A 24,634-nucleotide genomic window follows, 5' to 3' on the forward strand; every position below is an offset into this window, starting at 1 on the left:
TTAACTTCGTTGCCTGCCACTTGCCGGATCGAGAACAGGGGTTGATTTTAATGTTTTTGACCATTCAAGTGGCTTCAGCCCTTCCTCGTTTCCATCCAAACAAGTGGAGCTTGAACTCATTTAGACCCTTCTCAGCCACCACTCCACACTGCAATCTTCATCCCATAATGCAATTCCCCTTTGTACACAGTTCAAAACCTGCATTTTCCCAACATATTATCTTCACCGTCTGAACGTGATATTATTAACCGCTACTTGCCCTCAATTTGAACCATATTCAAATCCATAAATCAAAATTTTTGAACCCTACGCCCCAAAAGAAATATTGGCAGACCCCTATGGATGCAAGATTGGACCAAATTGCCGCTCCATAACTAACATTAGCGAGATTTGATAGAAAATAGAATTACTTAAAACATCGAGGGCAACCAAAGTACGGAACAGGAGCCTCAACAAGGTACCCGAACCAGAATTCACCTAAATCCTCCCTTCTGTCTGTTATCTTCTTTAGATCCGCCCCACAAAATAAATATAGGGGATTGTATTGCCAAATTTTTTATATTGGGTTTAATTGCAAAATTGTTTGTATTTCAATAGAGGGCGCCAATCTAGAACAGTTTCAAAAACAATCCATCTTTCAAAATGGAATCATAATCCTTTTAGAAACCCAAAAAGAAAGAAATGAAAATCTATCCTATTACAGATTCAACTACGTTGTTATGAGCAGCACTCTTTAGAATTTCATAAATCCCAGCCAGTTGCAGTAGGAGCACCTTCAACAGGAGCAGGGCCCGGTACTGGCTCTCCCCACCCATCTGCAGCAGCTACTGCACACAAACACATAAACCGGACAGGGAAAAAACAAACATAAGTAGCAGAAATAGACAGCAGAAGTGCGATGATAGCACAAAATTTACAATAACAAAGTTGACAAGTGAAACCTGGTTCTGCAGTCCAGCTAACAACAGGAGCTGCTGGGATAGCTGCAGGGGCATCGGTTGGCCAAGGAGCATCAGAAACTTGGGCAGGCCATTGATCACCAGCCGCAGAATAATCTGTAATTCCATAATCCGCCGCTGTAGCAGCTTCTTCCTCCTCCTTTTCCTTGGCCTCCTCAGGCTCTCTATAGAAGAATAGATCAACCTGCAAGCAGAAATTTTGAGCCATGATAAGTAGTTTAGAGACTATCTCTTAAGTAAGCTCCTAGTTGCTTTACATGTAATGCACAAATGTCCAGACATACAATTTCAAATTCAAAAGTGGTGTTCTGTGCTTACCATGACATCCCACTTATGCCCTGGACGAAGGGAGCCACGCATCTGCAAAACCATCCTTGCTAGGATCCAGAAAAGACATCCTATGCTGTGCTTACCCTTGTTATTGGCAGGGATGCCAATATCAACATAACGCATGGGAGAATCAGTATCACAGAAAGCAATTGTTGGAATGTTTCCAAGAGCTGCTTCCTTAATTGGCTGCAGGCACAAAAAGATCATTAGAACACACTGAGAAAACAAGCATAGCAAAATTGGGAAATAATAGATTATAATAACACATGCACAAACAGAAAATAAATAAAAATTTCACATTTAACAAGCCCTGGATAATAACATCAACTTTACTGTTGCAACAGTCTTAAAAAGAACGTAGAAGGACCCCAGAAATGAAAGTTGACCGTCACCTGGTGATCTGTTCTTGGATCAGTCAGAATGAGGAGACGGGGCTCATTGAAAGATGTCTGAAGCTGATTGGTAAAGGTTCCTGGGGTGTGTCTTCCAGCAATTGCATTAGCCCCGGTGTGCTGAGCAAACTTCAGAACAGCCCTTTGACCGTAGGGCCTTGCCGATTGTACAATAATATCCTTGGGATTTTCAATCGCAACAATCACCCTGGCAGCCAGCTGAAGCTTGTCCCATGTCTTTCCGAGATTGATAATGTAAATCCCTGAGATTGACCAAATCAGTATTTGAGTACTAAGTGCCAATTCAATAACCAAAAGATCTGTTCCTAGAACAAATCAAAACCTAACAAAACAATAGGGAGAACTATGTCAAATCACAGTGTTTCTTGTTCATATACTCAACAACAAATCAGTGCGATCAAAAACTAAAAACAATACCCCCAGTCCCCAAAATGCAATTAAATAAAACTTAAACAAAACATTTCATGTTCTAAAATCAAGGAAATTGAACAGAATATGCAGTTCACAGAGGCACATTTCAATATTAACTTGAAAGAAAATTACAACAAAAAATTGTACCTATACTAACAAATAATACTAAAGCCAAACAATATATATACCAGATCTGCCAAAGACACATACCCTACAAATTAGAAGGTGCCCATCATATGCATTTTCTCAGAATCCATCACAAATCCAGAAGCATAAACAAAAACTAAGAAAAGGATTGTATCTGACGAAAACAGAGGAGATATTTATACCATCATTACGGCGCTTGAAGACGTATCTTTCCATCTGAAAATCACAGTTTTTGGTGCCCAGATGGACCTCAGCGGCAAGCATCATCTGGATGTCAGCCTCTTTCTGACTGAGCAGACGAGGAGGCGATGCATTCGCCATGCTTGAGACTTGGACAGAGAGAGACGAGTCTCTGAAAACGCTAATCCGGGAGGTTTTGTGAGCGAGAGCGAGAGCGAGGCTGTGAAGAGTCGAGCACTTCGAGTTTATTTCCCTTATATATGGGAGGCTGCGAGCTGAAACCCTAGGAGCCCTTCGTTTTTTTTTTTTTTTTTTTTTCTTGCTTCCGTTTTTTGTTGGCTTTTTATCGGGGTAAATACGAAAATGTTTTTTTACCGCGTTATTCTCTTGTTTTCACATGATCAATTTTATTCTTGTGCTCGAGTATTTTAGCCAATGTGTCCATTTCGGGTAAATAAATTAAACATTTTGAAATTGTTGTTAACCAAAAAAAAAAAAAAAAAAACTTTCCTTCTTAAATGAGAGAAGATAATAGGGAAACTACGGGGCTTGGAGGAGGGGCAAGCAAATGGCAAACGGGTGAGAGGATGAATAATAAACTACATAAACATACAATAAACAAAGACTCTAGTGCCCCCAAAAAGTATCACGTATCTCATTTAGCTCCCTCTGAGCAAAAGTCATTTTGATTCAACTTGCCCTTAAAGATTTATTTTTTCGCACTTTTCTATCATGTTTACTTATCCGGAATAAGTATTAGAAATGATTCCAATTATTACTTCTCCTATACATGAGTATTGAAATAATTTCAATTATTGTTTAGTAGGCATAAGGAAATAAAAAAATATGTGGGTTACGCATTAAAATATGTAATTGAATACCCTTAAAATCTGGAATAAAATCAACTAAAAGAGAGTAGTTGATTCGATTTCAATACCTTGATTTCAAACATTACTCGTTCATAATTATAGATGGTGGTTTGTCAATGTGATCACTCATATTCATAATTACCAATCAAATATGTAAAGAGGTGTACAACAGGCAGGCCCGATTTGGGACGAGTCCAGCCCATTTATATTTGGACCGACACGACTGGCCCGTTTACGAGTTGGAATGTAATTTGATGGCATGCCGCTTGATGCTTCTGTCCCTGATTAATAACAAGTTTATAGAGACAAGTAGACAACCTATCTAAATCACATTTCTCTTTGTCAAATATGACCTGGCCACTGCTCAAGATGAACTTTTTCAATGTACAATTATGCGCCCATAAACGACAAGTACACAACATATGGGGGTGGCACCACAGTGGAAAAGTGGGTTAAACTCTCCCCTCCTCCCTCAAAGTGCACTCAAGTCATGTTCAATTCCCGTAAGAGACAATCTTTAGACAACTCAATATATTACTCCCCACTCCTCCCTAGCGAATGACAAAAATAAATAAACAAATGACATGTGCACTGTGCACAAACATGTGGTTCACTCAGCAAAAGCCATGTCTCTCGGGTCCCCTAGCCCCAATTATTTCCTGAATTCCTTCTCACTATGAACACATAGGCCTAAAAGATTAGGTTTTGTAGTATTCAAAGGTAAAAACAGCTTCATTATTGTAAAATGGACAAAGAATAGAGTCCCCATGAGTTTGACGGAGGGCAAGAAGAGTAAGTGCAAGGAATCAAAGAAGAAGAAGAATCTCACATCACTGTCCACACAAAAATCCTCCAAAATATCAAAAGGGACGATGGAGGAAGGCCAAAAGAAGATATATACAGAAATGAAATGATAACTTTGCCAATTTGCCATAGTTTTTTTGGTGCTAACTGCTATGCTCTCTGCTATCTGCTCCAACGAATAGTTCACAGAAAAGAGAAGGGCATCTTTAATCAATGGACCACAAACACTAGATGCCATGGAAAGGCACCATTCAATATGGTCACATTCTTCTCGTTTGCATTTTCAAATTTTTGTGGTCATCAGCAAGGCTGTGCAACTGCAACCATTCGTTCATAAATTTGGAATCATCTAAATTGGTAAGTGTTTTTGGCTTTACTTCAAGGTCAAAAAGTGAGTAAAGGATCCCACTGGATTAGTGGATTGTAGTGAAACAAATGCGTCTCCAATAATTGTTGAATGTTGGGTTGGCAAATTGTCAATATTCATGGTTTTGTTGAAGAAAGAAGAAGAAACTGCCAGTTTTGTGCAGAAACAAAGGTTTGAGAACATATCCAAGAAAGAAAACAAAGAATTATATATATATATATATATATATATGATACATAGCTTGCTTTTTATTAGTTCATGGCTAGCTTCTGAACCTGAAATTGATACTCTAGAAGATAAAAAGAGAACATACAAAACAGGGTTTGAGATAACCACATGATGCCCGAGTACTATACTGATAGGTGAAGAATTTACAAAATATACTCACAATGGAGATCTCATCATGCAGTATGTGTGAGATTTACAGTCCTGTTCAGTCTATCAAGAATGCCACTAGCTTTCCTCTTAGACCTTGAAGTCCCATTCTGTGCAAGCTCAGATATTGTTCCGTACGTGTTCTCTTCTTCCCGAATTTCCTTCCACTTGGTTCGATCGTTTAAACAGATTGTGTGAAGGACTGCAATGCAATTCTCCTTGTTGCGTCCGCAATTGGTCTCCCTGATAACACGGAGCAAGCAAGGAACGGCTCCAAGCTCTCCCATTTCCTCCACAGCCTTGGGATGGCTTGAGAGCATTGCAAGGATGGCCAACAACTCATCAACATGCATACGGTTTCTTATCTTCTTCAGAATCGTCCTCACTGCCCCATCTCTCACAGCTCTTGCCTTGTTCTCATGGGTGATGCATAGGTTGAAAATTGCAGAAGCAACATCTTTCATAGCTAATGGATGCCCCTCATCTAGGAGGGCGATGAGGGGTTTTAGGGCACCGGATTTCCCAATAAGTGCCTTGTTGGAATCCAGAGCTGACAAAGTGAAAAGGGCTGCTGCTGCATTGCTCCTTGTTTGAATGGTTCCTGATTGCAATGCTTCAATTAGTAAAGGAATTACCATTGGACTTTCTGCCACATGCTTCTTGTTGTTGTCATGGATTGAAAGATTCAAGAGCGTTGTGATCACATCTTCTTGGAGTTCCGGGTGAATACCATCTTCAAACTTGCCTTCAGATAGTGGACTGAGCAGTTGAGGGATGGCATGTATAGACTCACCAAAAAGTGCCCGGAAAGAAGGCATCCTCTTTGTCAACGACCGAAGCTCCTTTGCAGCTTCTTTCTGCTCAGGCAATCCAGAAGACATCTTCTGGAGCAAAGAAAGAAAATGGTCTCGTTCCGATTCTGTTATACCATCCTCATTGACAAGGAGAACAGGATCCGACAATTCAATCCCTCTATTCTTACACCATTGCGATATCATTTCACGAACCAAGTGATTGGGAGTAAGGATTGTGTGTGAGAGTACTTGTTGGGTTCGAGGGCATATCCTGTTGCCCGCCTTTAGCCCTTTTTGGATGAATGGTCTATCATATGTCTGTCAATAAAAGGAAGAAAAAAAAATGAAGCGGATTTAGAACACAGTTGCCAAATTAAAGATCATGGAGGAGACCAGATCATGTGATTTGGAACATATTGCTTCTCTGTAAATTCTTCTGCCATGATTAAACTGATTTGAAGAATTTACAGAGAAGCAAATACACACAAAGGACCTGTACTCACCAGAATTTAATCTAAAAAATCCTCAGAAAACTGGAAATATTTATATCTGAAAGGAAACTACACTCAGACATGTTCAATTTTACCACCATAAATAGTGAGGGAAAAAAAATCTCAAAAACTTTAGCCAATCAAACAATTAGTGCTTTAAATTCAAGTTCCAGAATCAGTACAAACAGGACAGCACCTTAAATCCACACTGTAACTCCAACCAACCACCAGAAAATTTAAAAAATACTAGAAACAGTAAAAAACTGTAACCAAGGAAGAAGACAATAAATCACCTTCCTTTTACGTACCACACAAATTAAATCCTCAGAGCTCCGTTTGGTTGCTGAGAAAGTGAAAGGAAAACAAAATAAAAACTTCAAATGCATAAAGAATCTAAGATCTTTTCCTTGCCGACATTTTCTCAGCCCAACAAAACAGAAGATGAAGGGAGATTGCAGAAACTGAAAGCACCAACACAGGACTAAAAGCTTCGAATTTGACATTAAAAACCAGAAAAAACGGAGCAAAATGTAAAAGCCCAAGTGGCAAAGAAAACCAACCTCGCCTGTAGAAACAATCACAGGGTCTCTCATCAACTCCTTGGAAAGCGGACATCGAAACTCTTCAGGGCAAGAAAGAACATCATTCAGCTTCAGAGACAGCGATCTCTTTTTGAACTTCAATTCCTTGAGAGCCGAGAGAGTGTCTTTGGCCTGATCGATTGTTTGGGTGCTGAAATCCTCGTCGTCAACAATAGCCCTCACCAGCCTCTGCAGCTCCTTCTTCAATTCTGTGGCTTTGGCCACCATAGCCGGATCAGAATCAAACACGCCAGTCTTGGCCATTCCGGTTGATTTTGGTCTCTGGGTTTTGGGTTTCGCTCTGTTAGGATTGAATGATCAAATGGAATTGTGGGTTCTGAGAATGGTGAAGCAGAGAAAGAGAATGGTAGTGGGTGCCATTGTTGTCTTTCTTGTTCTTGTTCTTGTTCAGTAAAAAGGCAAGAGAATGAGTAAGAAACTGGAAAGAAACTGAACGAAGCCAATTTTAGTCAAATACCAAAACCAGACACACAACCCACACGCATCCCACCCTTCTTCTCTCTCTCTCTCTCTCCTCTCTCTCTCTGAACTAGGGTGTTCTTATAAATAGTCTAATTAAACCAAAGTTTGAAAACTTTGTTACGGTTTCGTTATTTATCCTCATCTTTTTACAACTGTGCATAGCCATTTACAACACAAAACCATTTCTAAATTTCCACAAGACTTTCATTTTTCTCTCTTTTATTTTTTCTGTTGGGTTTTTGGTATCCAATTTACAAGGCTTGTAAATAAATAAATTGAAAATCGTATTTATTATTCCACAGCTTTCTCACTGACCAAGCAATAAATATAAAGTTATCTGGTTTTTCTGAATGAATTCAATTCAGCAAAAAAAAAAAACAAACAAACTTTGGAATTCTCGGTCCATTCTAATTTCACAGCCCACAGTTTCTTCTAAAATACTTTTTTCCAATGAAACTTCCTTCACCAAGAAAAATATTTATTTATTTATAAACCCTTTTCTGTTTTCTTCCTTGATTGCATCATCAGCCTACAAATGCAATGTTTCATCGTTTCTGGAATACCATAAATAAATCCAAGACTATTCTATCAAACATGATGTAATTAAACCTAATTTTCTCACTTTATCGTTTTTATTTTATTGGAATTAAACCTTAATGTAGGTTAGTCTACAAATCAACTTTAAGAAAAAGAATCTTCTCACAGACTCATAACATGTCATTATTTGACATCATTGGTAAAGAAACCCCTTTACATTTAGATACATGAAATGCCTAATGTATCTTACTAAGCCGCTTTTAAAAAAATCTCACTATTTTCGAATGATTTTTATTCGCACATTCATAACGTGAAGTTGAAAGTATAAACAAAATATAAGTAATAAGTGTGATACTTAAATAAAATTACGTGATATAACCCGTTCATTAATATTATAACAAATAAATAACTTATATCGTGTGTCCATACTTTAATACCATACAATAATTCCTCTTAAACATAAAGGGGATGAAAAAGTTATAAGTTGAGTGGTCTCAAAGAAAGATATTTTTTATTGAAATCAATCTCAAAGAAAGATTTGATCTGTTGGCAACAAAAATAAAAGGAAAAAAAAATGGAGATGAGAAATTAAATTGTAAAAATATGAAATGTGGTAGGTCCCATAAGGAAGAGTGGGCCCCCTCATGTATGCGGTCACGGAATCCATAGGATAAACAGCTGGAATGACGCGTCAGAAAGCTTCCTGACTACTGCACTTACTCAAACCGAGTCAACTCGCTCACTCGCTCTGATAAACTCGTGCGCACAGTCAGAGAGAGCAGTGGACCAGAGAGTCTTATTATGCAAAACAGTATCCATCAAATCGGGGTAGAATCACCTGTATCCTGTCCTACAGTAACACACTAGTCCAAGGCACAAGGTGCGGGACCCAGGGCTGCTATGGGAATTCGCATCATTGCCATGTGTGGTGGTGGGCGGAAACAAGGAGGACATGTGTGATTTGATTAGGGTATTCGACACGTGTCATTCAATTACTTCGCCACACGAATTAACCACACTATCAATGAGTATTATGAGTTGGACCAACACCACTTCATTTCATTAAAGCAAACCCAAAATGTAACACAAATTAATTAGCACAATCATGTCAATCCTTAATTCCCGCCTCCACTCGTGTAAAATTTAGGTCAAACAATGGGGGGCAATGCAATCAAGTGTATTGAATGAAATGATATGATTTCGTATTGAGGGTTATGTTAGGTTGTTTAGTTGCGAATCGAATAATATGTAAGTTTCATAATACAGTTTTATTATGTAATATGACGAAATTGAGAGGAAATATAAATATGAACGAATTGAAAACGAAAGACCTTAATGAATAGCTAATAGGGAGGCTCTAAAGCAACTTCTAAACCACGCAAACTTGAAAAAAAACACGAACTTATGCACAAATGAAGTATGAACATGTGAAATGTTGAATATATGAAAAGTTGTATGCATATGTAATGATCGTAGTGATTGTTGATAATAAAAGAAAAACGAGTTTGGTAGGTCTTTGTCAAAATCAGGAGAAGTAGAAGAAATTCCCATCAAACAAATCCGTCAATTTTAAAATCATATAGAACCGGAGTCCTAACTGATGGCTGCCTACGGTGCTACCAAATTTAGGGCTTCAAATTCTACCTAGGTTTAGCCAAAAATACTATAGATACTAATTTTTTATTTTTTTATTTAAAAAAGTAATGAAGGTTTGCTTTCTATATTAATTTTAATTTTTGGTTCTAATTTCTTTAAAAATATAAAAAAATTTGAAACCGCTGGAAAATTGTGTTAAAAGAGTGTGGAGGAAGGCTCCGCACAAAAAAGTCAAATCCACCACCATTTATGATGGAAGTTCCTTTTCTTCTATGTTGTGTCTTGTACTTCTTTTTTTATATATATAATTTGTATAATAATTTTTCTTTTGCTAGAGACAGTCTTCTTGTACTTTATCCAGCAGTTTCAGGTTCGGTCAGGTTTTGTTTTCTTTTGCCTAACCAAAATGCCATGACCATTCATTTTACTGTTTGTTCATCAATCAAGACAGTTCAGGACCTACAACCAATAATGTTAATATGATGAAATAATATACCCAAAATTCAAAAGAAATAAACGTTTATCTGGTGAAATAGTATTAGTGTTACACTATCAGAGACCGGCCCATAAGCAGTGAAAATTTATAGACTTGTAGATTAGTGGTTTTAGATTCGAACTTTTATAATATTATAGTTTTGTTGTGTTGTGTTGTGTGTAAGAAATTCCGCTCTCCTATAATTCAGATTATCACTCGTACTGAAAAAAAGAGTGAAAAAATAGAAAGGGAGTTTTAGAGGGAACCCAAATTTAGGGTTTGTCACAATTTTTCTTTTGGACTATAAACGATAAAAGCTAATTTTCAGCTGGTGTATATGGGGTCCAATCCTCACCACAGCGATGTGCCAAGCACGGCTCACCGTCCCTCCTTGGTGGCAATTGGGCCCACCTGCCTATTACACGTGTCCTTGTTTTGTGAGGCCACCATCTCCAAGTGTCCAACGCCACTTTTGTCATTTTGGGTAAGGCCAAATGCCCAGAGACACTTGGGCAGCTTTGCTGTCATTCATTTCCACCACCCAAAAAATTATACAGGAGGAATGTTACAGTAATCGTCGACTCGCGTGGATTTATCCGGAGGATTAATGTATTGTGAGTTGCATATGCATCAATTGACAACATCAACTCACGGTCGTAGCCGTTTGCACTTCTCAACTACAAACGTGTTCAAAGTCTTTGATAAACAGATGTGGAAGAATGGCAGATATGCAAATGCATTACTGTCAGATAAGTCCAATTAAGCTTTACTTCTTATGGAAGGACTGTGCAGAGATTGGCTTTAGATTCATGAGGGCCTTCTTCCGATATTTATACTTCACAAACAATCCTGATTTAAATTAGTAGAAAATACCAAAAGAAAAAGGGTCCAAACAAAATGGGAGCTGATAATTACCAAGGCCCAACAAAATCGGAACTAATAATACCAAGGCCCTAAACCAAAAGAGCCCAAGTTGCATTTGGGTCACTGCAAGTGATTCATCAAAAATTAGGGTTAATCGTTTTATTAGTTCCTAAACTTAGACCGAATTTGTAAGACCATTTGTCCTAATGAAAGTGAAGTTAAAGGACCACGAAAATGATTTTGAAAATTGAGGGACTCAAATGCAAATCGGGTCAAAGTTCAAGGACTAATAAAACGATTAATACAATCAATATCTAAACTACAAAGAGATGATAGTTTTCACACACACACTACCAAGGTGACATATGGTTTGAACATGAGACTATTGATATGCAAGTCAATGTCATTTTCCACCAGCTCAGACCCAATTGGCTCTTCATAATGTCTAATTATACTTTTAAGAATTGGTCAAACGACCTAACCCAATTTGAATATATATTACATGATTTTGGGATATGAAAACAACATGTCTGCCGTCCCCTAGACGCAAAAGTTCAGCCAGTTTGGAGATACACATCCAAAAACCCATATATAAAATAACACAAACACCAACATATCTCTTTCCAAATTAAATTTCACATACATTGTGGGGCTAGCATAAGCATGTTTGTTAGAGTAGACAATTTGACATTGATGGTCTGATGGGAGAAGTTGTATTTTAGTCTTTAGAATAATATAGTCTCCATGTGGTGGTTTGGACTTGGAATCTTGGAAGCTCCAAGTGAGGCCCCCATATCCAGAAGGCATTTGTGGACTAAAAGCTCAACAAACAGACCTTTCAGTGAGAGGGCCCTAAGGCAAGGGGAGCCCTAAGTCTCATTCTCAAACATTCATAAACAGTGTGTGTGATGTGTGTGAGTGAGGCCCTGAGGATCTGAGATTTGAAATTTTGGTGAATGTGGGCTTCTTATATAATCCAAGCCATCCATGTTACCACTCAAAGCAACTCAAAAATAATTGCTACATCAACATTTCAAGCAGAAGGGAATTTAAGTAGATAGAAATTGGTTAGGCTTGCAGGGAGACAGAAAGAAAAAAAAAAGCATTATTGTGAGGTTTTAGAGGAATAAATAATCCAACTCAATCCCAATTACTAAATCTATTAGCTAAATTGAAGTGAGAGCCAGAGAAAGAAAGGAATTAATGTTGGATGCAAAGAACATGTATCATAAGACTAATGTGGGGAATTATTTCATTTCCTTAAGAGGAACAAGAAAAAGAAAACTGAGGTGTAGTTAGCAACCACAGTTGGGAATTACTTTACTGTTTTTGAGAAAAAATTGAAAACTTGTTGTCACCTTTACCTTTGTATGTTATTGAAGATTCTCTTGTCAGTTAGATGTCACTCATCAAGTCATCATGGTGCCCAGTTCTTTCTTCTAATCAATGCATGCTAGGCATCAATTTCAATGCTTGTATTGTATTTCACTTTGTTGCTGTCATGCAAGCATTTATGTTTTAGAAAGAGTGGTTGAAGAGCTTGAACCAAGTCATGAGCCATTCCATTTTTGTCTTTCTCCTCCTTGACTTCATGGGGAAATTGCAGAAATGGGTGCTCCTTGCAGCCCAAAACAGAACAGCGCGGCTATGAGATGATGAGATGCACTTGCTCTATGTTTTGGACTGAAGGGAGCTCTCAGTTCTTCTGTTTTTTCATTTAAGCAGATGTCCTCATCATCCTGTGATGTGGTGGGTAAGTTTCATTTTACTGCCAGCTTATATATTATCTGTTTATGCCTCATGTTTTTGGTTTCCCTTGCTCTTATAGGTAAGATCATTTTCATATTTGGTTACTCAATCAAGACAGCTAGAAAAGTTAAAACAGACAAGATTTCAGGCGCTATCAACTAAAAATTAAAAAACTAGATAAGTTTTCAAGTTGGTTAATCAAATTTTCACATGTAATGATCCGCACCTTACAATTTATGAACAAGGAAGGTAATCTACCTTGATGTGTATAGAAGGGAGGCATGCCATCTGCTGCTGCTGCTGTTGTTGTTGTTTCTAGGCATTGCAGGGCCTGACTGGCTCTCCCGTGAGGGGTATTACGGGAAGGTTATCACAATTACAGATCTCAATCATAGTGGCATCAGGGTCGTGGAAGAAAAGCTGATCAACGTAGATTCCACCCTTCTCCACCCTGCGCTTCACGTACTCTATCTCCATCTCCTTCAAATTTTTCTCCACTGTGACCATGCTCTCACACTAAAAACAATTCAAATGTATTTCTAGTCATTTTCACATCACAAATATATTGTACACACGTAGAAGCTATATATATACAGAAATTATCCTATACGGACTATATATATATATATATATATATATATATATATAAAAGCATACAAGAAATGAATAAAAGAGCTAGAGAGAGAGAGACCTGGAAAGAAATGTGGTTATCCTTGGGTTTAATCTGGGTGATCTTCTTGGGCATTTTATCAGGGTCTTCAGATTGGAGAAGATGTATGCCAATGCCATAATTGAATAGCCTATGATTCAAATGTCACAGAATTAACCAAAAACCAAATTAATACCCAATATTTATAATGTTTCAAAAACAGAGGAAACCAATTCAATAAAAATGAAGGGTGGTTGTTGTTGGTTTTCCAAGTTTTTAAGAATTATACCATGCACCAATAAAGTCAAAGGAGCCAGGCCTCCTAATGGGGAAGAACCCAAGAACACTCTGGTAGAAATCAAGGGATTTCTCAACTGATCTGCACACCAATGAGATGTGATTCAAGGACTTCAAATTCAGCATGCTTTCTTTCATCATTTCATATTTCTCAACTTGGAAAATATTACGTGCAATAAGCAAATAGAGAGAACTGGATTGAAGGCTACAAATTAGGGTTTAAAATAACTAGAGTTGAGAGGAGAAAATGGCGGAATGTTGCATATATATATGGCATGGGTTTTCTGTCCTTTTCTTCTCAGGTGACAGCCTGACAGGTCAGGTTTCAGATAGTGAGATATCTATTACACGTAGGTTCCACGTTACAGTTGGTGACTCCATTACTCGTTTCTTCCGCTGACACGTAAGGTCCTTCTGATTCTGAAGACCTTTTACTCCAACAAAGTTGCAGTTGCAGAGACGAGGAAACTTCTTATCTAAGAAGCACGGATACGCTGGTTGAGGTGCGTATTCCGTATCCGATACGCTAGGGGATACGATACGCTGTGAATACGTGCGGATACGCGATGGATACGTATCCGAGTAAGCGAATACGGTCAACGACAAAAAGATACGCGTATCTGATATTACAGATACGAGTATCTGATGTTTAGGATACGCGTATCAGGAAACGTCTCCACTTCTTCTTTCAGATCTTCCTTCTTCTTCTGCATCCAGCGGTGCCCCCGCTCATCAACTCTTCTTCTTCGTCCTTAAGAAGCCCAGATCTTCCTTTTTCTTGTTCATCCAGCGGCGCCCCTACTCATCAATTTCTTCTTCTTCATTCTTCATTGTCGGCGGCGTCGGGTTCTCTTCTCCATTTTCATTTTGTTTTCTCACGCGTGCTTCTCTGTTTCTTTGACAAAAGGATTTTGTTTTGTTCTTTTTAGGTCAAAGGATTTTGTTTGTTTAATATTCACAGTTTCACCCACACCCCACGTGATGGCTGGTCTTATCGTTTTGACTAAAGGATTTTGTTTTGTTTGTCTTATTAAAAGTAATAATATTATAACCAAGACAAGTGGAAGTATGTTAAAAGTAATAATATCAAAAGTAATAATATTATCATTTTTATGTTATTTAAAATATGTTATAAATTATATATATTGTTATTTTTAAAATTATTATATATTATTTAAATTGCCGTATCCACGACGTATCATATCCTAATTTTTAGAAATTTGTCGTATCCCCGTGTCGTGTCGTATCGTATCCCCGTATCCATATCCGTGTCCGTGCTTCTTAGCTTCTTATTAGCTGCAAAGTAATTGGTGCATTTTTCTTCTTCTTTTTCTTCCTCTCTTTATTTTGTATGTAATTTTACACAAACCCAGGTCAGACCAAATGTTGGCGAGAGTAAACACACACACACACACACTAATTAAAAGGGAAGATTAATATCCTTATTCACAGGTCAAACTGGTTTTAAGAAGGAAGAATCTAGAGCGACTGATAGACAATAAGCCCATCTCTGATTCTGAAGTAGCGTAGAGAATACAAGGCAGAGACCAAGTCATGGCCGAGTCTCTCGCTGTCTTCATTTGGAAAAGAAAAAAAAGGACACGACCCGCCCTGGCTCCCAGACTCGCTCAGTCCGCCTAGATCCTCCCAGACCTCTTATCCGCCGCCTAGATCTTCCCAAACCGCCTAGCAACCTCCTAGATTCTCCCAGACCGCCTAGCAGCCGCCTAGATCCACCCAGACCGCCTAGGGGCCGCCTAGATCCTCCCAGACCGCCTAGGCGCCGCCTAGATCCGCCCAGACCCGCCTAACTACGAGTTCGAATCTCTATCCGTGGCTACCATGGCGTCCAATTTAAGTATGTTTCTGATTTTGCAATTTTTTTTTGTTTGTTTAAATGGAAAAACGATTATCATAGAGTTTCTTCTAAGGATTTTAAGATTTTATAGCATCAGAGTTGTTATCTTAGTGGAGATTTCAATAGCTAAATGACATTTGATGGTTTTCATAGAGAAAGTCCAATCCAATCCAATCAACGCAGCAACCAAAACCAAAGAAAAAAAAAAATCGAAGCTTGAGTTGAGAGAGAGAGAGAGAGGCTCAAGAGTTTTTGAAGCTTGGTATTTAACAAGTACAGCCGTGCGGCTATAACTGTAAAATAATATATTTAACGAGTATAGCCGGGCGGCTATACCTTTAAAATATTCGAATAAATAAATAGTACAGCCGCTCAGCTATACCTTTAAAATAATATATTTACTGCATACAGCCGGACGGCAGTACCTTTAAAATAATATATTTTATGAGAATCGCCGCGCGGCTATACATGTAAAATAATCGAATATATTTTAATAATATAGCCGAACAGCTATACTATTTAAATATACAATTTTGTCATATTATTTTAGGGTTTAGGGCTAAAATACCCCTTCAGCTAAATTGGGCTAGAGTTATTTCTTCAATTTTTTGATTTATACAAGCGATATTAGGGAATGAGAATTTAAATTCTTTTCGATACCTCCCATTCTAATGATTTCCGGCCATTAGCCCAGTGCACAAGAATAAAAAATGGATTTTATTTATGAGAAATAATATCGGTTAAACCCATAAATCCAACAACAAAAATAGGGATCCAACAACATTTTGTGGATCAAAGAATGCTGAATTTCATAGTATAAAATTGCTTGTATAAGAATTTACTTTTGAAAATGTATCCATCGTAATTATGAACTGAACCCAATTACTACCTTTTTCTCGTTGCACTTGACAACCCTGCTCTTGTGGTTTGAGATACATCAATATATTCTCTGCATATAAAAAATTGGATACAAAACATTCTAATGAGACAACGAATAGAAGAGTTTTGAAATAAATTGAAGTTATCAGAGGTCATATGACATTGATATATATACGAACTATTCTAAATGAGATTTCAAACAACATTTTAGATGAGTAGAAGCATCTCATTCTTACATATACCATATCCACGTGCACATGAAATTCCCAATGTTAAGATGGGAGAAAAGTGCAATACCTCTATTGTATCCTGCAAGCATAGGAGATCCAACCTTTCACGAGGACGCTGGTTTGATGAAGAGGCAAGCTGCATCCAATCATACATTAATACCGGCAATCACATCCCCCAATATACTCAATTTTAACCCAGAAGCTGAAGGTTTGAGTCCTGCTGAAATGGCCCTATATTTTTTTAGGGTAATGTACTGTGGAAAGGAAAAACACAAAAGAAGAGCTTCTCTTGGAGGAGAAAGGAAAAAAAACAAAACAAGATAAATAATACAGGAAAGAGGCATGGACTAACAACATTCAAGGGTGCTCAGCATCCCCGATTAACATCTCTAACTAATCAACTGATAAGCTAGCTGTAGAATGTAATAATATAAACAAGGCAGAATGCCCAATTCACACTACTAAGAAGTCAGAATTGTAACTACTAAGAAGAATACCTGCACGACCATTTGCAGAAGATGCATGCAAGTAATTGAGCTTCAAATCCACCCACTATTAGCACATATATGATATCTATCATGGCCTGGATGATTCGCATACTTTGAGTCAATTCTGTGACGTAATCACTGATTGGTAATTCTAACTGCGAGAAATGTGCCTGAATGCAGAATTCATGCATGGTAAGAGAATAAGACGATGAGAGAACTAAAAAGCAAAACGACATGAAGTTTTTATTCGAAAAACATATAGTTGAAGACAACTCTGACCTGAAATAGCAGATTGGCTTTGACATGTGGATCATCTAAGCGGTCCTTATCCACTTTATATCAAACTCAGGTTCAGTATTGTCCAAGCCATGGTAAGCTGGATTAAACATCTGTAGAAAACTACGCTCATGTAAGATTTTGTACAGGCTCAATAAATCAAATACCAAGGGGACAAAATAATAAAAACCAAAGGCTTTTAACTTGTGTCTTCACCACATTTAAGTACAAGAGGATCATTGTCACAGCAGCAATGCAAATGATGGGCGTTCTGAACTTTAGCAGCAAAAAAAAAAGATAGGACTGCAAGACTTCATCCATTGACTTTATTAGATTTTCTGATATTCAAAACCCCAAACAACCTGATTCCCATCTTTCTTGTAGAATCTGAACAACTGTTGATTATAAAGGGAGAAAAGCATGTAATGTGATTCACATATTTCTTTCTTTCCATTTTTTATTCTATATGGTTATGTGTGACCAAAATCATCATCTGCAACATATCAGTGATTGATATTGGAAAATCAACATATTCTGTTCCCTGCAAGAGAATCAACACTTACGTAAATTTGTCCTGAAGAACAGCTGCTGCAATATACTCCTACTAGAAACCTTTGTAAATATAGGAACCAAATGAAAAAGATACTGCACAAATTTTGCCTTACCTGAATAATGACAAGATGATGACCTGGAAGGTTTACACCTTATGCCAATGTGCTGTTACAAACCAATACCTATAATTTAATACATATGCCTAATCAGTATATAAAGTAAGAAAATGATCTTGTTATATTCTCTTTTCCTAATGTGTTTTTCAGGAAAGACTCATGCTTACTGAGGTAAAACAGAAATGCCTGAATCTTGTTCCTCAACTCATTCTGGCATACTCAGAAACTGCGTTGGATGTTCATCTGACGTTGCTAACTTCAATAACAGAAAAGCACAAAAAAAATCGACTCATCGCAGCAGCCGAAACCGAAGAAAAAAAATCCAAGCTTGAGTTGAGAGAGAGGCTCAAGACCAAGTATTTGAATTTTGAAGATTGGACTGCGAGTGCAAGCTTCGTGTTCGTTTCTCTGTCTCTTCATTTCACTCGCACACCACATTCCTCTGCGAGTGCAAGCTTCGTCTGTCTTCATTTTGGAAAAGCCCAGGCCGCCTAGGCGCCGCCTAGACCAGCCCAGGCCGCCTAGATCCGCCTAGGCGCCGCTTAGATCCGCCCATGCCGCCTAACTCCCTTATAGCATCAAAGTTGTTATCTTAGTGAAGATTTCAATAACTGAATGACATTTGATGGTTTTCATAGAGAAAGTCCAATCAATGCAGCAGCCGAAACGAAAGAAAAAATTTCGAAGCTTGAGTTGAGAGAGAGAAAGAGGCTGAAGACAGAGTGTTTGAAGCTTGGAAGCGCTTATAGAGAAGCAAAATGGCTGTGACTGCAAGCGCAAGCTTCATGTTGATTTCGAATATATTTAAAGAGTACAGCCGAGCGGCTATACCTTTAAAATAATATATTTAACCAGTATAGCCGTGCGGCTATACTTTTTAAATATACAATATTTTCATGTTATTTTATGGTTTAGGGCTAAATACCACTTTAGCTAATTAGGATAGAGTTATTTCTTCAATTATTTTGTTCATACCTATGATATTGGGGAATCAGAATTTAAATTCTTTAAGATACCTCCTTCCATTCTAATGATTTCCAACTATTAGCCTATTAGGCAAGAATAAAAAATGAATTTTTATTTATGAGAAATACGTGGTAAACCCATAAATATAACAACAAAAAATAGGGATCCACTAACATTTTGGGGATAAAAGAGTCTTGAATTTCATAGTATAAAATTGCTTGTGCAAGAATTTATTTTCTAAAATGTATCCATTGTAATTATAAAATAAACACAATGACAGCTTTTTTTCTCATTGCCCTTGATTAAAATAATAATTAAAATATAATTACTAATTAAAGTAACAAAAGGCTATAACTAAAAAACAATTTTGTGCAGTATAGCCGCGCGGCTATACGTTTAAAAATATTCAAATATATTGAACCAAAATAGCCTAACGGCTATACGCTTATTAATATATTTTAGGGGTATAGCCGCTCGGCTGTCCTTTTAAAACATTCGAATATATTTAACCCGTATAGCCGCTCGGCTATACTGTATATATATTACTATATTTTAAAGGTATAACCGCCCAGCTATACTGTTAAAATATTAGAATATATTTTAAAAGGACAGCCGTTCGGCAATACTGTTTACATATTAATATATTTGAAAGGTATAGCCGCCCGGCTATAAACGTTAAAGACTAATATATTTTAAAAGTATAACCAAGTGGCGATACGCATTAAATATTAATATATTTTAAAAGTATAGCTACCTGGCGTTACTTTTAAAATAGTCATATATTTTAACAATATTTACTTTTTAAATATTAATCTAGTTGAATTGCTTGCTTACAGCGAGTAAAAGTGTTCGATTATAAACCAAATGGAAGCCGTACCCTTGTTCTTTAGTGCTCTGCTGTGCTTGTTTTAAATGGGTTTTGATGTTATCAAAAAGAAAAATGCATGCTTCCAAATGAAGCTGAATCTTAGGACTTCCATAAACAGATGTAGAAGTATGGCAGATGTGCAAAAACAGATCATGGGAAAGTGTAATTAAAATTTAAGGGGTATTACTTTTACAATCCAAATTCCAATCTGTCTGAATTTTCAACTCCAGTTATTTACCTGTTTCCATCAGCTAATTCTGAGAGATCTGTAGAACTTGGCTTAGATTCTTGAGGGCCTTGTCATAGGATATGAACCCCATGAACCAGAATTCATAACCATCCCTTGTGACAATGTGTATATATTTCTCTGAAGGCTTCCATCTGTTTGCTGATGGATTGACTGTTCCTAATTGATCTAGCTGCACCACCACCTGCACATTCAAGCAATTTGAAAAAGCTTTCACTAGTAAGAGACTTGTAACTCAAGTGGTCAAGAGCATTTAGCCCTACACTCGAGGTGCTAAGTTTGATTTTCCCCCTCCCCAATATCGATTGGGTGAAAAAAAAAAAAAAAAAATTTTATAAGTTTCACTCAATCAATTCTTTCTTCAATTCCACAAAGTCTTGAATCTTACCTTGTAGTGCATGAAATTTGGGTTCCCTGGGGACAAATAGTGGCAGAAATCACTGCAAAAGGCTAGTCTTTTGTTGGAGATGTAGAGCATCCCAATTACAGGTCCATGAGAAGTTGACAGATAGCAAGCATATGAATGCAAGAGCTTCTCTCCTGCCAGGTTCTCAAATTCTTGCTGGAACACTTTTTCTTTCCCTCCTCCTGTAAGCACCTTTGTCCCTTGATTGAGCCTTGCCATGGCTGCTTCTGTCAAACTATGACTCATTCTAACTGTTCAAAATAAAATTCCAGAACTTAGACACAGATGAATTAAAGTTAATTAATACAAAGTCAGGTACTAAAACAAGCTTAAAAAGGGCAAAAATATTTTAAACTGTCTAAGAAAGCAACGAAAGGCTTTCAATGAGAAAAACTTACGGTGGTGCCAAACACTGTCTGCAATGGCCTCTGCTCTTTTGGTTGCAACTTCAACCCTTTTACCGCACTGGCTCAGTGACTCTAGCATATTATCCATCGGACCTGCACCATCAAGTAATGATCATGCAAAGAAGTTGGCTAATAGAAAGCGAGGGAGCAAGAGCAACAGAAAATACTAACGCTTGGTAGCAGAATTCGTCGTGGGAACAGGGGAATATTGGACATAAGGATTGTTGCTGCTGCTGCTGTTGTAATTGGCGTTGGCAGCGCCGTCAAACTGACCACTCATGTTGTTTCTGCTGTGTTGTTTTCTTATGATCTTCTTCTTCTACAGATGGCTGAGGCCCTCTGTCTCCCGGCACGCATTTGTTTACCGATGCCTAAAGTGAATCTTGACATAGTGACAAAATTAAATAAAAATAAAAATAAAAAGAGGAAAAAGAATGGCGATGGCGATGGTGGTGGTGGTGGTGGTGGGCCATACCACCGCGTGATGAATCTTTAGATGCCGTCGCACTTCGTTCGGAGGAACAAAAAAAAATGCCAATTTTTGAATTTTTCTTAATATATTATCAATTATTTAGTAAAGCAAATTGTTGGATATTGTTTTATATATAGATTTACACTATCACAAGATCCTGCGAATATTCCAACAACAACAAAAAAGATCCTGCGAATATAATTATTTTATGTTTAAAAAAAATATATTCACATGAATTACACGCAGATTGAAACTTGGAGAATGACATGAAGGTAAGTTGGAACTGATGAGTTACATTTTACATGAAATATTTTGGCCAGCCTTTGTTTTCAAAGTTCATGTGAACTTAATTCAATTGAGAAAGTGGAATCCAAGTTCACAAGGCCTCACTATCACATTCGTTGTAGCATAAGCAAATTAGATTGTTAACAATTAGGGTTCAACTGCCGGCAAGGGAATATTTATGAACTTATTTAGAATTCTCCATGTCAATATTCAAGACTCAAAGCTAGAATTTAAACTTCCCTTAATGCAACGTAAGCATCACCACAAAAGCTCAATTAACAACTTATATTCGAAAATGAAGCAGAAGAAATTTGTGGTTATGCAAATGGAGTTTACAACGGAGCAAAAAAATTTGTATGAAACGAGAATAGCATTATTTTATTATTCCGGTCAATTACGGTATGTAATGTAAAAAAATAATCACATATAACATACCATAATTAATCTAAAATAACAAAATAATACTATTTTCGTTTCATATAAGTGTTTCTCCCCTCAAAAAGAAAGAAATAGTTTTGCCTTATCTAATCACTTTCCAAAAATGAATTAAAAAATAACAAAAAGAAAAAGGCTCCAGACCAACAAAAACAAATACACAACAAAAAGCCTTATCCAAAATTCCAAATTATTGTCTCTTCTTTCTTATCTTGTTCCTCCACGTTTACAAATATCATACATGAATTTGTTGCACCACCCGCACACCCACACTTATATTACAGGCCAGCTGTCCCAACAATTTCCAAATGTTATCATCACCCGTCACATCACCGCGCGCGAAAGCGACTTCATCACAGGGTGCCACCTGTCATCCTCATCGCATCAAAAATCCTTTCAGGATAAAACTTCACACCGAAGTAATCACCCACTCTGATCTACACGCGTTACACTGAGTCCTCATCTCAAAACTGTTCGATTTGTAGGCTTACGCCCAACTAAACAAACCAACAGCCCAGATTTGTTGGAACTACGATGTTTCTATATTCAAGTCACGTGCAGCTAAGGTGTGCGTACACGATGTGCATTTTCCGCGTTACACCACAAAAAACCAAAAAAATTAAAAATTTAACCATCATTATTTTTTGATTAACCGATTAATTTATCTAATTATTACTAATCTGCTACGTACGGACGTAAAGACGGCCGTTGACGCTGGGGTCAGAAACGGCGTCGTCGAACCCAACCCGACGGCATTTCGCACCAGAGACCGGAGCGAAAACGGTGGAGGATATTGAAAACGATTTCTCCGTCAACGGGTTAACTGTCCGTTTGTACGGACCGAACCACTTGTTCTGCATGTAACGGTTTTTCCTCCACGGAGGCACGGAGAGCTCTCTGCTTCTCAGCGACCTCTTGACGGCGTCGCTCATGACTCGGACGATTCGCTTCAGGTCCTCCGAGCTGCCGACGAAGTCTCTCGGCAGTAGCTGCAACAGCCGCGAGTACTGGCTCGTCGGCCTAGCGATTTCGAACTGGGCGGCGAAGTCGAGGTCCACGAAGTACTGGCTCTGCCACATGGGGGAGCTCGATTGGGCGCAAACCACGTCGATGAACTCGTAGCTCCCGGCGGTGATGTTGCCGGAGGAGCTCCAATTGGTCTTGCAGATCGCCGCATTGTGCCCCCGGGCTCTCAAAAACGACATCACGCTCCGTCGCAGAGCTGACTTGTTGCCGGATCTCAGGCACGAGAACGCCTCCACCGCCTCGGAAACGTGAGAGCGGAGCAGCTTCGCAAACGAGTCCTCATTTCCGCTAACAGCCGCGGATCTGAGAATAGAGTCCATCGCTTTCGCGTCGGAGACCGAGTCGACTCGGTCCGAGTCAGTCTCGTTGTCCGGAAACCGAGTCTCGGACGAGTCGTCCTGGAGGAAATCGTGGACGAGCTCGGAGAGGCAGGGCGAGTCGCCGTCGCCGGAATGCTCGCTTCCGCTGCTGACGTCGTAGATGCTGAGCTCGGAGCTGTAGCCGCCGACGAGGCGTGCCCTGACCTTGTCGTCGAGAGGGTAAGTGACTCTCTTTGTTCTGGTTCTTACAAAACCCGCCATTGATGAAGCAGCTTTTGGTGATGAGCTTTTCCTAATGTGGAGAAACTTGGAGGTAAAATGGAATATATGACAGGCTTTATATATAATAGGGGGAAGGTTTTGGAGGAATTTAAATGGGAATATTCGGTTTTTTATTTGAAAAGTGGGTTTTGGGGAAAATAAACTGTTTATTGGAAGAGGATATCCGAGTCGGACTGTACAGGTGGCAGCATATCCAGCGGCACCTGCTGTGGTTTATTCCAGTATATGTGTGACGCGGGGGGTATTGACCGCTTGAAAACTCTCTCGCACTCATTGCCTTATGGTTTTCGTAGGGTAAGGGCTGGTCACCCACGAGTCTGTCACATGGTTGAACGAGTCTTGGGCTTCACTCTTCTAACATTTGGAAGGTGTGACTAGACCAGATAAGTTCAAATTTTTGATGTTCATAGAAGATAAGTTTGTATTTAATTGATGTTTGGTGAACTTAATAATCATCATGTCTTATGTTCGGTGAACTTAACAATGATAAAATTGAATTATCATGAATGAATAACAAATTACTTATATGAAAACACATATAACAATGATCGTGATGGGTTACTAAATCGAATAACTTAATAATGTCTAACATCTTAAGAATAACAAGTCTCTACCTAATACGATAGATTGGCTTAAACTGAATTGAAGTTAAATACAACCCCTTTATATAAGACTTATATAACACAATATATTAAGTTTCATCCAAGTATTTGAAGTTCACCAAACATGAATTTGGACATTACTACAACTTAATACGTGGAGCCCCATCTTGGATTCAATCAATGCGATATTTCCAAACCAGGCCTTGAACTTAGAGTACATGAGAGATAGGGTGTGGGGGTGAGGGGCCCTTTGTTGGGGCTTAGCTGCCTCTTTGTGGGTGGGAAGGATGACAGTGCAGCAGGTAGTGAGATATATATATATATATATATATATGAGTGGAGTTTTATACTTTAATTAGTTTGATTTGGATTATGGTGATATATATTAACCTACCAATTAACTAATGTGATATGATTCCAATAGAATTAGGTATATAATAGAGCAGCTTTTGGGTTTTGAAGAAGTCCCACTCTAAAATGGGACATTGGAATTATTCGACTGTTTGAACCATTTTTATTCTTTCTGGCTAAGGTCAAGAAATTGAGAA

General features: G+C 38.1%; 5 protein-coding genes across 7 annotated transcripts; all 5 read right to left on the bottom strand.

Moving 5' to 3' along the window:
* Nucleotides 547-2,666, bottom strand: LOC18768578 (40S ribosomal protein SA). The gene is made up of 5 exons (XM_020570020.1): nucleotides 2,443-2,666; nucleotides 1,682-1,944; nucleotides 1,278-1,475; nucleotides 942-1,143; nucleotides 547-824 (listed from the first exon to the last, which is right to left on the bottom strand). Exons 1-5 carry the CDS (start codon nucleotides 2,579-2,581, stop codon nucleotides 742-744), a joined length of 885 nt encoding a protein of 294 aa, XP_020425609.1. The 5' UTR covers nucleotides 2,582-2,666; the 3' UTR covers nucleotides 547-741.
* LOC18768527 (U-box domain-containing protein 9) lies at nucleotides 4,674-7,289 on the bottom strand. 2 transcript variants are annotated; one of them, XM_020570356.1, is made up of 3 exons: nucleotides 6,701-6,864; nucleotides 6,449-6,483; nucleotides 4,674-5,967 (listed from the first exon to the last, which is right to left on the bottom strand). In XM_020570356.1, exons 1-3 carry the CDS (start codon nucleotides 6,753-6,755, stop codon nucleotides 4,882-4,884), a joined length of 1,176 nt encoding a protein of 391 aa, XP_020425945.1. In that variant the 5' UTR covers nucleotides 6,756-6,864; the 3' UTR covers nucleotides 4,674-4,881. The 2 variants fall into 2 exon arrangements, with proteins under 2 accessions (XP_020425945.1, XP_007199834.1); XM_007199772.2 differs by lacking the exon at nucleotides 6,449-6,483 and having other exon boundaries at nucleotides 6,701-7,289.
* LOC18767046 lies at nucleotides 11,827-15,457 on the bottom strand. Of its 2 annotated transcripts, XR_002272774.1 has the most exons (4): nucleotides 13,364-15,457; nucleotides 13,117-13,225; nucleotides 12,684-12,941; nucleotides 11,827-12,415 (listed from the first exon to the last, which is right to left on the bottom strand). XR_002272774.1 is itself a non-coding variant. In XM_020569588.1 (3 exons), exons 1-3 carry the CDS (start codon nucleotides 13,510-13,512, stop codon nucleotides 12,741-12,743), a joined length of 459 nt encoding a protein of 152 aa, XP_020425177.1. In that variant the 5' UTR covers nucleotides 13,513-15,457; the 3' UTR covers nucleotides 11,827-12,740. The 2 variants fall into 2 exon arrangements, 1 of the variants encoding a protein (XP_020425177.1); XM_020569588.1 differs by having other exon boundaries at nucleotides 11,827-12,941.
* On the bottom strand, nucleotides 19,692-21,069 carry LOC18766933 (GEM-like protein 2). Its single transcript, XM_007201574.2, has 4 exons — nucleotides 20,836-21,069; nucleotides 20,656-20,757; nucleotides 20,240-20,508; nucleotides 19,692-20,035 (listed from the first exon to the last, which is right to left on the bottom strand). Exons 1-4 carry the CDS (start codon nucleotides 20,942-20,944, stop codon nucleotides 19,856-19,858), a joined length of 660 nt encoding a protein of 219 aa, XP_007201636.2. The 5' UTR covers nucleotides 20,945-21,069; the 3' UTR covers nucleotides 19,692-19,855.
* LOC18766541 lies at nucleotides 21,773-23,596 on the bottom strand. Its single transcript, XM_020570808.1, has one exon. The coding sequence runs from the start codon at nucleotides 23,461-23,463 to the stop codon at nucleotides 22,540-22,542; it is 924 nt and encodes a 307-aa protein (XP_020426397.1). The 5' UTR covers nucleotides 23,464-23,596; the 3' UTR covers nucleotides 21,773-22,539.

This window comes from Prunus persica, chromosome G8 (genome assembly GCF_000346465.2).
Source record: "Prunus persica cultivar Lovell chromosome G8, Prunus_persica_NCBIv2, whole genome shotgun sequence".
Taxonomy (NCBI): domain Eukaryota; kingdom Viridiplantae; phylum Streptophyta; class Magnoliopsida; order Rosales; family Rosaceae; genus Prunus; species Prunus persica.

Coding starts and splice junctions, on each gene's coding strand:
- LOC18768578 (XM_020570020.1), bottom strand. CDS start 2,581: ATGGCGAATGCATCGCCTCCTCGTCTGCTCAGTCAGAAAGAGGCTGAC. Junction 1,476..1,681: donor ATCCAAGAACAGATCACCAG/GTGACGGTCAAC, acceptor TTGTGCCTGCAG/CCAATTAAGGAAGCAGCTCT. Junction 1,144..1,277: donor GGCATAAGTGGGATGTCATG/GTAAGCACAGAA, acceptor TTCTGCTTGCAG/GTTGATCTATTCTTCTATAG.
- LOC18768527 (XM_007199772.2), bottom strand. CDS start 6,985: ATGGCCAAGACTGGCGTGTTTGATTCTGATCCGGCTATGGTGGCCAAA. Junction 5,968..6,700: donor TGATTGTTTCTACAGGCGAG/GTTGGTTTTCTT, acceptor TTTTATTGACAG/ACATATGATAGACCATTCAT.
- LOC18767046 (XM_020569588.1), bottom strand. CDS start 13,512: ATGATGAAAGAAAGCATGCTGAATTTGAAGTCCTTGAATCACATCTCA. Junction 13,226..13,363: donor TTTGACTTTATTGGTGCATG/GTATAATTCTTA, acceptor TTTGAATCATAG/GCTATTCAATTATGGCATTG. Junction 12,942..13,116: donor ATAACCACATTTCTTTCCAG/GTCTCTCTCTCT, acceptor AATTGTTTTTAG/TGTGAGAGCATGGTCACAGT.
- LOC18766933 (XM_007201574.2), bottom strand. CDS start 20,944: ATGAGTGGTCAGTTTGACGGCGCTGCCAACGCCAATTACAACAGCAGC. Junction 20,758..20,835: donor GACGAATTCTGCTACCAAGC/GTTAGTATTTTC, acceptor TTGATGGTGCAG/GTCCGATGGATAATATGCTA. Junction 20,509..20,655: donor AGACAGTGTTTGGCACCACC/GTAAGTTTTTCT, acceptor TATTTTGAACAG/TTAGAATGAGTCATAGTTTG.
- LOC18766541 (XM_020570808.1), bottom strand. CDS start 23,463: ATGGCGGGTTTTGTAAGAACCAGAACAAAGAGAGTCACTTACCCTCTC.